Below are 15,933 nucleotides of genomic sequence, written 5' to 3'. Positions count from 1 at the left end.
ATTTCAGTATTAGGAGATGTAATTAAAATGTTAACTTAGTTATAAAAATACTCTTCCGACATGTAAATATAAAAAGTTTAACTACAATGATAACTTGTGTCGTAAATAATAAGAAATGAACATGTTGCAATAATACTCTGACAAAATAAAATAAAATTCAATCAAATGATTGATTGTTAAAAGCCTTAGTCAATATAATGGACACGGTGTTAATTTTAATTTAATAAAAATGATCAAATTGAATTTTTTAATTAATTTAGGTACTAAATGAAATAAATTAAAAAGTATGGGTATTAAATTGAACTTAATAAAAAATTGACGTATCAGTAATTATATCTTTCTATTATTAACTTTTTTTTGTACTGTATCTCTCAACTTATACTGCTTATTTCTTTTATTTATGTTAGTAATTATGTTTAAATAAGTGATATCTTTATAATTAAATTGAAGTGGTATATGGTGTATAATTATAAGGAATTATAAAAGTATAAAAAAGTATAATTAATAATATCAAAGTATTACTTATAATAATGATAAGGATAATAAAATTTAATAAAATATTTTGAAAAGCAGAAAAAATAATTATGTTTAAGTATGTATTTTAATATTTAGTTTTTTAATTTTTTATATTCATATTATATAATTGTTTAAGTTTGTACGAATAATAGTATGGTGTTATAGTATTTGAAATTATTTAATGTTACTGGATCTGTTATTGGGATCCGTCGTCGTTACTTTTTTGTTTGGTTTTTTAATATTTGTATAAATAACTTATTATGATTTTTTTATAAATAATATTATTTTAACTTAAAATAAATATAAAAATGATAAATTGAAATAAAGAAATAACTTTAAATAGTTGAATAAATAAAGCAAGATTTTTTTCTAACTACGCTAAAAATACAACACAATTTAAAATATTGCAATTTCTCAAAATATTTTGAGAAGCAAGGTTCAACACATCGATAATTACTACAATATTTTGGACCGTTCTCTAAATCAATAACACATGTTTAAAATAATGACATCTATTTAGTTTGATCAAATCAACTTCATATCAAACTCTACCAAATATCAAAATTCAAGTTTTAAATTTCACAACCATAACATACATTGCCTTATTCTTTCATCTAAATGAAAAAAATTTTAATCCTCGCAACAACAACATATAAGAAAAGAAGAACTTCTGTTCAGAAAAATCAATTTCAGCAAAAAACTTGACTATATATAACACTAATATCACAATGTAAGTAGTACTCTTCTCAAGAGCCAAATATGTTCTCTATGAGTAATCCAAATTTTTTGCTGAAATTGATTTTGTAGAAAAAAATTCTTCTGTTGTATGAGAAATCTGAATTTTTTTTCCCTTCAAACCAATAGAGACAAAAGCCAAGAGCAGAGTAATAAAAGACAAAGAAATGTCAATAGAAATCAAATTGATAGAAGGCAAAATTATTTTGTGGTGATACTTTTACAATCATATTCTATGATCTTCATCCTGTTCTCAAACTCCACAAATTTCTATGAGTTCAGATGAAAGTTCATAACAACCACATTTCATAAAAGTAAGAAAATAAATAATAAATTAAGCACATATCATATACTTTAGATGGGTTATCTTTGACAATTAGCATTGCAATCCAAAGAAAAATATACAATAAATATAATGAGCCAAATCTATAAGAAGAAACTATACATTAATCATCTCCATCAATTTCCTCTTTATACTCCATTCTATATTTTTTGGAAGGAGTATCTCAAAATTAAAGGGGACTTTAGAAACTAAACCATTTATTCCATCCCATGGCTACCTTACACTTGATAAGTGCCTTTTGTCAGAATTAAACTCCAACTTATCTTAAAATTACAAAGCATCTTAAGAATATTTCAAACACCACCTCCATCTTAACTGCAATCTCCAATTCATTTATTTGTCAAGGAAAATTCCACAATTAGACCCAACAACTTACCATTTGCTAAGGAAGAGCTTGTACCTGCAAGGAGCAACAATTCAATTAACATATATCAACGGGTTCATTCATAATTAAAAAAAATTTAAAATAATTAATGAAATCAGTCCATTGTTAAAAAAATATTTACAAATTAATTACATAATTATTAGTTGTAACCGTATAAATTTAAAAAATTTCAAAACGTATGAAATAAAAAACAATTCATTCATAATTAGAAAATTAAAAGTAATTAATGAAATTAATTGGTCAATTAATAAAAAATCTTTAGAAACAACAAAATAGTCAACAAAGAACTAATAGTTCATAAAAGAAAATGAAAACGGCAAAAAATTTACCTGCATTTTGCACTGAAATCAAATTCTGGAATCTCCACCAGAGAAAATGAATGTATTACTCTCATATCAAATAAAGTAAAAAAAAAAAATGCAATGCAATCACTCAAACCAAATCAAATAGTAAAAAAGATAAAACTCGCTTTGTCCCACGTACCACATGTGTATTGAAAGCTTTGGTATTGGATAACAGAAATGGTTCATGCAGCTTTGCAAAAGAAAAAAAATACAATTCCTGAAGTAAAATATCTCTTGAATCATAATGTAATAATCTTCACTTAAATCATAATGCAATAATTTATATTCAAACCTGTGAAACTCATCTCTAGTCCATGCAACATTTTCTTATCCTCAATTACCAGTATGTAGTAAGACTTTCACATTCTTCCCAAAAGCATAATGCCAGAAGAACAAAAATTTTAAAATGATTTCAAAGTACCAAAACATAATCACAATAACTACAATGATAGAAGCACGGTTGATATATACACAAATAGTCATAACAATGAATATGCATAACCAAAAGATAAAAGCATGTTTGACCTATATTTAGGTACTGGTTGCTTCTCTAGAAGATCATCATGTTGTTGATACACCATCCTGGAACAATGTATCAGAAAAAAGAGAATTAATCATTGCGAGAAGGAAACCCAAAATCTCCATTTTTTTAGTCTTAAAGAGAAAGAAACAACGAAGTCAAACAAAGGTATTTGAAATTGAATTTCCCTGTAAGGCTACCATTAAGATATCTTCACAAATATCACCAAGCCTACTTAGCTTTCCATACCAACCAACTATTTCTTTTGTTGGGATACCTCAAATCTGATAGCATCTTCAATACACCTGTTTTTATAGCAATATGTTTCATGCAATCATACAAAGGAGTCGATGACAAAGATTGCAAATGCCTTGTGCAACTAATCCAACAATCACATAACATTGTCAGCATGATGCTTTTCAATATTCAGTCACATAATTGACATGGAATTAGTAGTATGTTTCATGCAATTCATGCAGTCATAATGAAGCTTTACAATCACATATTAAACAAACAATCCAATTGACAATGAATTATCACCAGAAGATGCAAGAATGCTTAGAGTATAAGGACATTATAGCCAACTTAACATTAATAGATATTATTAACCACAAATAACACCATTCAATTACAAAAACAACTCAAGCTCTAAAAACATTAAATATAATAGAACATTCCTTTGCACTAATTGTGAGAAGATGGATGAGTTTAAGATAATCATTCTTGTAGTCCATGATAAAAGGGACAATTGCTTCTGGAAGAATACAGAAAGGTCATATCCACAAGGTGAAAAACACTTGAAGGCAAAAGTTGGGCTTAACTTAAAATTACAACTAATAATGAAGAAAAAAATCAGAACAATTTATCGTTAATAATGATTTATCTAGTTATGTAGTGAATAAAAACTATTGACTTAGATGAAGAAGCTTTGCTTTTGGTACCTAAATCAAAGTTGTTGACTTCATTGTTGTCTAAGAATATGAAACTTCTTTTGTAACTACCTACTAATGTCTTTGTCACTGTTGATCAAACACTGGGAAGATACTACATGGCTGCACTTGCATATCTAACAACATAGATTCCAAAAGTCATTCATGTGCACATCCAATCACAACGAAAAACAATGAAATTTAATAGCTAACAACCTTGGTTCTTCTTTTAGCAAAAAAGCTTCTTTGAACATTAGTTAGTTCCTCCATTTCATTGAGTAATCTATCTTCTTCATCACCTTCTGCTCATTTTTTGTCTGTTCTGTAGTGGTGGGATCATGCTTTTGAGTTAATGAAAGAGTTTTTCTAATGTTAATCCTCTACCTACATGTGATAAAGAACAACATCAAACCCCACACACATAACGGGGAAAATAGTATTGGATCTTTTTTTATAAAATCAATCAAATATCACAGTGAAATTCAAATCATGTACTTACTTTAAAAGATGCTTGAAATCTTACTTCCCCAAATACTTAAAATCATTTTAGATAGATTTGACCTCCAAAACAACCACATTAAAAGCATTAAAATTAACAATATTGATTTAGTCTAATTCTTCAATGATTACAAAAAAATGCATTATCACATCTCAGATAATTTAATCACATCTCAGATAATTTAAACAAAATATCTCTTAAGTTTTTAGCTCATGATCCTTGATTTCTAAATCAGCTACATCAGTAAAGGTTATAAAAGATATTGAACCAAGCATCAATAAAGATTCCAAAAGAACAGGGTCAACAACAACATTATTGGAACAAAACGCAATGAAAAAGGTGGGATAAAACAATGTCATTGATAGAAAGGAGAGTTTTTTAGGGTTGGGAATGGAGAAGGGTGGAAGAGGGTTTCAAGGGTTATTTGGCAGCGACATGAGGAAAAAGAATTACTGATACAAAGTGGATTGTGAAAAAGAAACATAGCAAGATACAAAAACTAAATCAGATCAAAAGTAATATATCACATTATAATAACAAACATACTAAGATACAAAAGAGACAAACAAAAAAAACTAAACTTCAAGCTTATGGTAACTGGAAAGAAGTAGAAGAAGAACCTAATCTTCAAGCTTCAAGAAACAACATGAACTTGTTATACATATAATGAACAACATTGATTCATCAAAAAAGAAAAGAAAAATAAGAACCAGTCTTGGGGAAGAAGAATAAAAAAAAGTGGAAAGGAGAACAACCCTTTAATTCAATGGAGTGTAGTAAAAGCTTGCTGAAAAGCTTATCTCACTTCAAAAAGAAAGCTTTCAATTAGCTGCAGTATTTGGCGGCAGTGCAGTAGTACGTGAAAAAACAAATTCAAAATGCAACTGTAAAAGGTCAAAAAAACCAGCATAATGAACAATTGTTGACAATTTAAATATGGGTATTAGGGTAATATCCTGCCAAATTGGGTTCTTTTATGAAGATTATGTTCTAAATTTTATGACCAAAATCTATAGTTAATAGTTGGTTTATTAATAAATATTGATATGTTTTATTTTTAGTATTATTAAAAAAATTAATCTTAGTAAAAAATAGATTCATTATGTTAATTTTATTTAAATTTTGTTAATAATTAAGCCAATAAATGCATATTTAGTCTTTTGTGATTATAACGTGTGTTTATTAAAGAAAAATTAATCTAATTAACATTAAAGGATCGTTACATTTTTCCTTTTCAAATTTAAAATATTTAATAGTTCGTTTAAAGTTTGTATGTTAACGTTAATTTTCACTTTAATAACTAAAGACAAATAAGATCAAATATGTATTTCATTACATTAATTATTGAAGGCGTTTAAATAAATTAACAAAATTAAACTATTTTTTTTATTAAAACTGTATCTTTTTCTTATAATAAAAATGAAATATATAAATATTTGTTATACTGAATTAATTATTTATCTAAAATATATTTTATTTATTAATATACTTTTTAGATTGCGGAATCCATCACAGTCTATAATGTATAATTTTCATAAATAAATAATATTTTAAATTGTACAATTTAGAACTTAGAATATGTACGTACCTAATCTAAAAGATAACTTTAATGCACACTTCTAGCTCGACAGTTTCACTCATAAAGATAATCTATGACTCCCAACCGTTGTGTCTTCTCTTTGTGTGATATTTATTTATCATCACTCTCATTCAGTTTAATTTAAGGAGCTCAACCAGGGAACATTACCCACTAAAACTAATTAGATTTTCTTACACATACAATCTGATCCATAAACTATTACGTACCTAAACATGAGAGTTTTTCCGGGTAAATCTCCTAATGTCAAGATCGAACTATCTTGCAAAAATACTTTCAGCATTTTGCCACCTGTCTTGTGGACTCCGGATCCCAAACTCGGTAAGAACATAACACATTTATAAATTCAAAAGCACATCATGCATTGCACAATTACTACAATATTTTATAGTTTAAACCACACTAAATTAGACGGCTAAATAAATATGACCTTAACATATAATAAACAACATTTTTTTAAATGTTGTATAAATATCATGAAAGTCTATGATTATATAATTTTTGTTTTAAACTATGTAGGCAAAACCAGTAAAAATGTAATCTAAAAATATAAGTGAAGTCTAAAATTAACCTGAAAAGTATTGTCGTACTAAAAATCGTTATTTATTACCTATAACTATATTTACCTATACCACACCTAAAAAACGGTGATCTAATCTTTAGACCACGATTTTTATAATTTAGATCATAATTTTATGTCATTGTGTAAAGTAATTTTAGTTGTAGTGAAATACATTTCTAACCATTGACATGTACCATAGATTACAATTTTTGGAAAATCTGACACTTTAAATGCTTACAAATTCCAAGATCTATAATGACTTTTCAAATTCTACAATTTGAAAAATTCATATATGAACAAAAACTCATTTTATTTTGCACAACTACACACAATGGTTCCAAGAATACAACCACGATGACAATGGAGTAGGAAACATCAAGCGAAGGAGGAGATGGGGTGTGTGGAAGATAGAGTTGTCAACTTGATCCACGAGTCAGTCCTAGCCCATCTTTGAAAAGACCTCCTTTTAAGATTTAGGGTTTTTAGTGAACTGAGGATAAATTTGGGATTTTAAAAGTTAAAGGGGTGCAATAAGAAAATTGGGGTGTAGAAAGAAAAGCTCATGAGAGGTTTTTGTTTTATCTTGTGGGCTTTGGTGAGTATGAAAAATTTTATACATTTAATTGAAAGATATTTCGATCTTTTACACTGCTTCATAGAGGTACATGAAGAAACCAAGGAGGTGGGGAAAACAATTGTCTTTTTAACCTATTGATTTGGTTAGAGCAATTTAAAAGTAAAGTTATCAAGTTAATTTTTTTTTTTGAAATGTAATTAAATAAAAATAAAAAAATATATAAAAATACGACTTTCTCAAAATTCTTGAAATCCTTTAATATTGAAACAAAACCAGGTACGTATTTTTTAAGAAAAACCAAATGGTACTGTAGTGATCAGAAAATTACAAAATAAAGAACAAAAAATGATTTAATAAACTTTTGTAAGGATCCCTTTTATAGGTATCTTATTTTTAATTGTAATGTTCACTTTAGCTGTATTATCGATATTGTATTATGTAAAGTTTTATTGTTATTATTTTATAAATACTAAATCTAAATTCTAAATTCTAAATTCATCAGTGATTTTCCAGTGTATATGTTTCTCCAACTTCAGCCCCATAGCTAAAGGCTATACACAACTAACCTTATGTAGTTTGTCTACCCTGTTTGCTGTCTGCTGAGGTTCCAACTAAACCCTAATATCCATTAATGAAGGAAGCTACTTATGTTACTTATAACCCTTTTCAAAAGCCATGCCTTTGGATGGCCTAATTATATTGTTTCATCTCTTCTATTTTAGGTCAATGTTCTTATTTCGTACATGCCCAAATAGTCACTTCTTGCCCTTTTAACACAAACCATAATTAAACCATTTCAGAAGCAACAACTTACAACTATATTGTTTTCTCAATTACTCATTGTCTCACAATTCATATCCCACATTTGGATACAGAAATCATACCTTAGATATCACTAAATTATATATAGAGTTTATAGACTTAAAATTTGTATAGATACATACAAAAATATATTATAACAATTAATTTATCCATCTTCTTCTGATACTGAGGCAAAGAATTTAACTTCCAACAATAGTATTATTCTCCACTCAGGTGAAAAAAAAATATAAAAAATATGACTTTGATACAGCTTCCTTCATGATTACTGATAAATTGTTTTCAGAAATTCTCTTTCCTTAATCTGTGTCAATAAATTTGTATTAGTGGCATTCTGGTGGCATGACTTTGAATCTGGGTCTGTCATTGCAGTAAGAGTAAAACATGAGTTTCCTCCTTGCCCAATCCATAGCTGCTACTTGCTGCTGTGATAGCTTAGTAAACTCTGGTCCATTGATTGGGTCTTGAGCTGAAGGATTGACCTTAGCACATGCAGAAACTGGTGCAGTGGGGTCAGATATGCAGCCACTCAGTTTTACTTGTGCAAATGAAGCAACAAATGGTGCATACTTGTAGTTAACTGGGTATTTGCCTCCATGAGTAGCCCATTCTGAACCATCCCATATTGTGGCATACACCGACATTGGTTTTGATGGATAAACAGAAGGATATGTGTTGCTATGTATGAATTCCCTCACTGGAATATTGTCCACTAAGAACCTACAAAATCCACAATTTTTCATTACAGAAAAGGAAGATAAGAAATCAAATACTAATCATGCATAGTTTTTCCATTGTGATATTCCTTCAATTTCAAGACTGAAACAAGACTTATCTAACATACACTGTGTGATAACTGTTCCACAAGATGCTGTAGAGATGATACTGCTGTGTTGGGTCGAACCAGAAATAGAATTTCTCTTCTCTCCCTGTGCTGACACTTCCATTGGCATACACATTTGTTTGAATAACCCAGTCATTTCTTTTATCATGACCCAGAATTTCAATGTCTATTTCATCATGGTTGTGAGGGAATTTATCTGCATTTGACAGCTGAATTTTTCTCAAGTTAATTTCTTGAGCAAATTCATGAACTTAATGGTACATAATAGTAAGAAAAAAAAATCTTGTCAATGAAGTAAGTGTCTGTGCTACCATCTATATATGATAACAGAAGACTCTTAAGCACAGAAGTGAGCTTACATAAAAGGCAACAACAACTCCAGGTGACAAACCAGAGGGCAATTTGATTGCAGCACTGAAGAATCCATAGTTGTATCTTCTTTGTGATACCAATCCTGAGCCTATAGAATAACAGCATTTGTTATGAAATGATTAAAACAAAACAAGGAACTTGGAAAATTTCTATAACTTGACTAAATGAAGAGGTTGTTCATATTAACCTGAGACTTTGTCGAGAGCCAGTGTGGCCGTGGACCCATTGCTGAGAAACTGGACACTGGAGGCCCCAAAGGCCTTAGAAAAAGCTTGATCAACTGGGACAGTGGGAAAAGAATCCGTCAAGCGTGTGACACTTGGAACTGTAAAAGGTCTGTTGTGTGAAGAAACCACAGTGGCTAAGCAAAGGATGAGTAGATATGAGAAGGGTAGCTTTTGTTGCAAAGGTGCCATGTTTTTGTGGACATGTGAGGAGAAAACATGTCAGATTGATTGGGTATATATTGGGTGTGGTTTAATGAATGGGACTCATAATCTTTGCTTAGTTGTTTTCTAGCTGGCCAGTTGCTAATTGCCTTTTTCCTTTAGTCATTTCACAGTATCTTTTTTGGTAGGTGTCTTGGATCATAAAGGCAAAGATCCAAAGAGTCATGTGGGGATGATTTGTTTAGGTTTGGCATGGGTTGTGTTGTGGGGTTGGCCTAATATTGGGAGCATGAAATGGGAATGGAGTTTAAGTTAATGTTTGATGGCTGTAGCATCTGTTACATGTCTTATTCTTCTAAATTTGTAATTGTAGCTGTGATCCAATTGGGAGCAACTAATGTTCATAAAAACGCGTAAACTTTGATTGGATTTGTCTTCCAATTTGCACAATGATGAAGACCTACACTTTTCCTTCACTCAAGTATTAGTATTTCATTTACCCTCTTAAATTCAAGTGGTTTATTTTAACCAGCATGAGACTTCTAAATACTTTTACTGTTTAACATTACATGATCCAATTTGGAGGCTCTAAATGATAATGCTATTGGAAGAAGGTAAAAAAAGGGGTTTACCAAATAAGATAAAGTAAGGAACAAAACTAGGATGGTTGAGTTTGGTTGAATTGGCAAGAAATTTGGTCTGAGTTCCCAGATCTAGCAATGTCTTAATGCATGTCTGGTTTCTACTTAAATTGCTAAGCTGATAATGGTGCGGTGGTGGGTAAAAATCACTGTGAAATGTACTAATCAGGAGAATCAATGAATGTATAAGCTTGGATTAGCATATAATAAAGATAATGAAGCTGACTAAATTATGATATAGCAATTGAGTAAATGTGACAGAGGTGACTTAGCTGGCATGCAGAGGAATCTGATGCGACAGAAAAATAACTTGGTACATCTCAGACTATGCACGTTGACGTTGCTTTTGTAATTTTCTTTTGTAGTGAAGTAGTAGCATGAAAAGGTTGCAGGGATCGCATTGAAAGAAAAAGGACGTGTAGGTGGTAGTTGTCACAGTGAGAGTTATGGCACAGAATTACATTTTCCTGCAGCACTCAATTACTTACTCAATCTTAAATAGGCGAATGAAAACAAGGTAGAGATTATGATAGATAGCAATTAGCATGGACAAATATGCAGGTAAGGCCAATTTGCGTGCATCTACCAAAAAGGGATTCAAAATTTATTAATGGATAGAATTCACGCAAATTTTTTCTTCCACTAAATTTCCTCATTGGTTGACCCCACCTCTAGTAGGATAATTCAATTATCTTAATTTTTTAAAGGGTTAAATATATTTTTTGTCCTTTAAGTTTCAATGAAATTTGAAATTAGTCCTTTCATTTGGAATGATTCGTTTCAACTTTCGGTCTAAGTTGACTCTAAAAGATTCGAACCATCAACTATGATCGAGTAATTTCAACCTTCAATTTAGATCAACTTAACTTGTTCTTCGGATCAATTCAATTTGATTTGACTTTCAGTTTAGGTCGACTCGACCTTCTTAAATAAAATGAAAATGAGTAAAATTTCAAATTTTTTATACTTTTGAAGATATTTTAAATTTTTATATTTTATTCATTCAAAATATTTTCCAAAATTCTTTAAATTTAAATTTACTTTCAATTACTTTATTCAAATAAGTCATTTTAATTTAAAGAACTTTAAATTTTTCAAATAAATAAATTATTCTTGTAAATTACCTCGTCTAAATATTTATGAGTTTTCTAAATTATTTATATTGTTCCTCAACTCTTTCATTTCTATCTCATGTGTAACTTAAATCATATTTGAATTTCCAACAAAAATGTTATTTAGGTTTAATCTTGGAAGAGTTTTTACTGTTTTCTAATTATAAACTTCATTTTCGATCAGATTTTGCGATACAGCTCCACTTGCTTGGAGGGGAATATAAAACAGAAAGCTGCTACTGTAATAAGGTGCTTTATTTGCCAACATGTTGCCACTTTTTTCTCCTTTTCTTAGAATGGTATATTGCAGATATGAATGCTGCAAGCCACTTTCTATTATTAATTGAATTTTGGGAATATTTCACTAGAAAAGTGGACTTTACTCTATTTAGTGAGATCCATGTGAAATTCACCTGGTAATGGAAACTTCAAAGAGTGTGACGTTAACAGTTTTCATAGGATAAATTATAGTATATATACAGAAAATGCACCCATATCAATGTCGCTAGTGTAGTCATTATGAAGTTAGTTACGAATTTATGGATAAAAAATTGATTAAACCTGTTACTAATTACTTTTTCTTCTTTTCTTTTTTTTTGTCAAAAGGTAGTTTCTCATGAAAATTGTACTAATTTACCCTTTATTGCCATATTTCCCCAATTTGAATTACCTGTCACATTTACATACCGGAAGTGCAATGATATTTTGAAGGGGGGAAATAGGAACCTATTAGGAGAAGAATTTCATCTTAGGTGACGTGGTAAAATTTTGTTAAGAATTTTAGTACATTAGGTTTGAGTCACAAAAGTCACAACAATTTTTTGTTCATTGGACTTAAACCACAAAAGCCACAACATCTTTTAGTCCATTTGGCTTAAGCACCAACATCACAAATGATCAAGTTTCAAAAGAGTTATCTATGTAACCTATTGACAAGTACACCAAACCAGTTGTAAAATAGTCGAATGGGGTTATTGTATCGACATGAATTGAGCAAAAGCAAGTGTATTGATAGGTAATTTTTGAATTTTTGAATAAAGAGTATATGTAAATATAGATAATAGTAATTACATATATATATATATATATATATATATATATATATATATATATATATATATATATATAGTGAAGTAGAGGTCATGATTGGATTTCATCTCATCTTCTTCTACTGCATTACTATTATTTTGTCCACTTAATATGCAAATCATTCAATGTCTTTGTAGAACTCTTTCTATGTAAATCTAGGCCCATGTTTGTAGCCTACAACCTAAGGACTTCAAACCCAATGTGATTTCTCCAAGATGAGTTGTCAATTTATCATTAAGTATAAATCAAACCACAAACTATTGAATGAAAGCATAGATAAATATCCAAGAAATAGAAGTACATAAAATTAGAATTGATTACATCAAACCTCAATATGAGAAAGTTCAACTACTCATAAAATGTTACAATGCAATTTCAATAGCATTTACACATAGGATTTACAATCAGCGCATTTCTCTCGAGCCTCACAGACATATTCCTACTCTACTGCTACATTCCTAACTCTTTACTTAATGCTTCTAATGAGGACTTAAGGTCTTCATTCATAGAAATTTTTAGGCAGTGCTCAACCTAACTTTTGGCACTTAGCCACAGAGGTTTCCATCTCTGGAGGGGTTTCTTCTGTCTATGCCGCCTCTAGAGCCCAACACCACCTTCTTATGACTCAATCATGCACCGTCTTAAGTGTTGAGCACCATTTTGTTGTGGCTCAGCTCCAAAAGTCACATTCTAGATCTTATCTTACTAGAACTCAGTCGTGGATTTCGGGCTCAACTGCATCATCTTTAACCCTTCGAGAAATTACTGCAAAATCATAAAAAATTCATCAATTTCATATTTTTCTTCTTTTAGTACCTCATTCATTCTGTAATTATAAATTAAAATGGGTTGTTTACTTATAAAATATGATCAATTAAATCATGATAAATGTCAAATTTATATTAAAATTTTACATACACTTATATATTTGAATATGTTCATGAGATTTATACAGAAAAAATAAGACCTTACAAATCAAAATAATAAATATTGTTCATCTACTAAATGGACAAATTAACTTCAGTTGGTAGTAAAAATAAACAAATATAATTAAAATAAGTAAAATTAAATTTGAGTCCATTAAGTTAGGAGAGCACAAAATAAGTTGAAATGAGTAAATTTATTTATTTATTATAATATTATTTTATATTACTTTTTAATTATTTAATGTTATTATAACACATAACATGTAATATTTTTATTATAATATTTATCCTACAAACAATTATGTCTAAGTTACATAACACAAACGTAAATAAATATTAATATTTGTCATATAATTATAATAATTATTCAAAGTAAATATTAACAAAATATTATTAATATAATTTCTATATTTATTTTTCGCGTGTACAAATAAATGAATACTTATGAAAATTATTCTTACAATATGAGATGATTTTTTTAAAATCACATGATCTTTTTGCTGATTTGTTATGATGTCTTTGAAACTCTTCGATCTTTTAGAAGTTATAGTAGTTCATACTTTGGGATAATTATCTAATTATCAACTAATCATAATACTTTATCTAGACTTTTGGTTAATTTTATCGATAATTTTGAGAAACTAAAATAATATATTCAAATTTATATATAATGCTCCAACTTTAGAAATATGTGTATTTATTCTTTTTAACGACTTTTTTAAGTTTATTTTTGATATTTCAAATATATCTCATGATAGTATTTTAATTGTTTACATCGTTGAATTCATTTCCGCTTCAATGTTAGCTGATAAATACGTTTAAAATGTCAAATAAATTTAACAAAATTTAGTTAAAAAGACTAAATTCACCAATTTTTTTAAGATGAGAAACTAAATTAGTCTAAAATTTCAAAAAAAAACTAATTTCAATTTTCACTAAAAGTTAAGAAACCAAAAACATATTTAACCTAAAGAAATTATAGTTTCATAGGCCTCCTAAACCTAAATATGTCTTCATTAAACCAAATTAAATTAATTACTTGCTAAATAAGAATGAAATACTTATTAAAAATATTTTAGTGTTGAAATAAATTATAATATCTTAAATAAGACTTACACAAATAAATTATATTATACTAATTAATCCCAAAATTTCCAAATTTCTTTATTTGAGTTTAGTAGTTTTTGCATTGCACACTTCACAAACTGAAAACATCTTGATATGACATAATGTCACCATCCCTCCCATACTAAGACTGCAATAACACCGAAAACTTTCAAGCACCTGAAGATGAAGATGGATGAGCAAGAGATAACATGGTTTTATACTTACAAGAACATATACTAAAACAAATATGACAATAAAAATAATTATTACAATAATTATCTATCTTGATTTTTTTAACATATGCAAAACATTAACTAAATGAAGAAAAAAAAAAAAAAATTTCTTCCCAAAGCTGAAAGCTTGCAACCCTGCATATGGATGGAGTCAATAAATTTGATGATTTTTTTTCTTCACTTGTTATCGCTCATGAGTTGAATCCAACGGTGGATCTTAGAAGGCTTTTAAGGGGCATAGCCCCCAAAAATTTGTTTAAACTAATTTTTTAAGATTGATTTTTATTTATTTTATAAAATATAATATTTAATGTTAATAAATAATAAAATATAAAATTAATACAATAAAAAATAATAAAATTTATTGAAATATTTTTCTTGTTCTTCCTCATTTTAAGTTTTACACATATTGTATTTATTTATTGGTCTTACATATCTTCATTTTGCTTTTTGTTTAAAAAAAAGTTAGAGACAAATTTATTCTTCGTTCTGATCTCTCATCGATTCTCTTTCATTCTCTAAGATAAAAAAAAAGAGGTAAGTTTCTTATGTCTCTTGACAGTGAAATTTTAGTTTGATATTTAGTATTTTTTTCATCTTATGAATTTTTTGTATATTTATTTTTTGATGAAGAAATAAAAGTTATGTATTACATGTTTTTTCATAACCATTTTTTAGATGTAACTTGATTAACATAGATTTTTGTTAGTAATTACATCTCTCAATTTTTTATTAGATTTTGATAAAAAAATTTAGTCTTAATTTTTTTTTTTGTTTAAATATGTATATTGATGAAGAATTAAATAATAAATTATTTTTCAAATGATAGAATAGTGAAGATAAAAACAATACAAATCTACTTCTTCACCTATTTTCAACAATGATACTAAGGACTCAATTGCTAAATTAGATGAACCATTCCTTAAGATTCAACAATGAATTATAGGTGAAAAGTTTCATATTAATTCTTTGGAATTATAAGTGGAAATTTTCATATTAATTCTTTTGAAACTTATTATCAAATATGGGAATATTCCGTGAAAGAGATGAAATTAGAAAAACTTATTTAAAATAAGTTTCATATCAAATACAACTTTAAAACTATCATTTCTTTATAAGAGAAAACATATAAAGATATTTCAATAATAAATTATATATACTTTTGTTATATTAGTGACAATAATTAAATATATAAAATTTGAGTATATTATTTTTGTTTCTTCTAAACTTTTTATCGAGATGAGCTGTTTGAATCTCTATGAGATTGAATAATTTGTTTTGCCACATTTACTTTGAAATGGATTTACTCCTCCTTGTCCATATTATGTATTTTGTTTCCGATTGAGATAATAAAGTGAGTTGGTATAAGATGGAAAATAAAAAGAAACAAAGAA

At 28.3% G+C, this 15,933-nt stretch overlaps 1 protein-coding gene across 1 annotated transcript; it reads right to left on the bottom strand.

Annotated features, from left to right (window-relative positions):
- Nucleotides 1-7,897: 7,897 nt before the first annotated feature.
- On the bottom strand, nt 7,898-9,514 carry LOC114176310 (probable xyloglucan endotransglucosylase/hydrolase protein 33). The gene is made up of 4 exons (XM_028061302.1): nt 9,230-9,514; nt 9,030-9,130; nt 8,671-8,879; nt 7,898-8,546 (listed from the first exon to the last, which is right to left on the bottom strand). The coding sequence occupies exons 1-4, from the start codon at nt 9,456-9,458 to the stop codon at nt 8,150-8,152; spliced, it is 936 nt and encodes a 311-aa protein (XP_027917103.1). The 5' UTR covers nt 9,459-9,514; the 3' UTR covers nt 7,898-8,149.
- Between the last annotated feature and the right edge of the window lie 6,419 nt (nt 9,515-15,933).

This window comes from Vigna unguiculata, chromosome 3 (genome assembly GCF_004118075.2).
Source record: "Vigna unguiculata cultivar IT97K-499-35 chromosome 3, ASM411807v1, whole genome shotgun sequence".
In the NCBI taxonomy this organism is placed as follows: Eukaryota; Viridiplantae; Streptophyta; class Magnoliopsida; order Fabales; family Fabaceae; genus Vigna; species Vigna unguiculata.
This window is presented reverse-complemented; position numbering and strand designations above follow the sequence as displayed.

What these genes read in the sequence shown, in the direction of transcription:
- LOC114176310 (XM_028061302.1), bottom strand. Translation starts at nt 9,458, where the DNA reads ATGGCACCTTTGCAACAAAAGCTACCCTTCTCATATCTACTCATCCTT. An exon ending in GGCTCTCGACAAAGTCTCAG is followed by an intron (nt 9,131 to 9,229) that starts GTTAATATGAAC and finishes GTTATTCTATAG; the next exon opens with GCTCAGGATTGGTATCACAA. An exon ending in TGGAACAGTTATCACACAGT is followed by an intron (nt 8,547 to 8,670) that starts GTATGTTAGATA and finishes TGGATTTTGTAG; the next exon opens with GTTCTTAGTGGACAATATTC.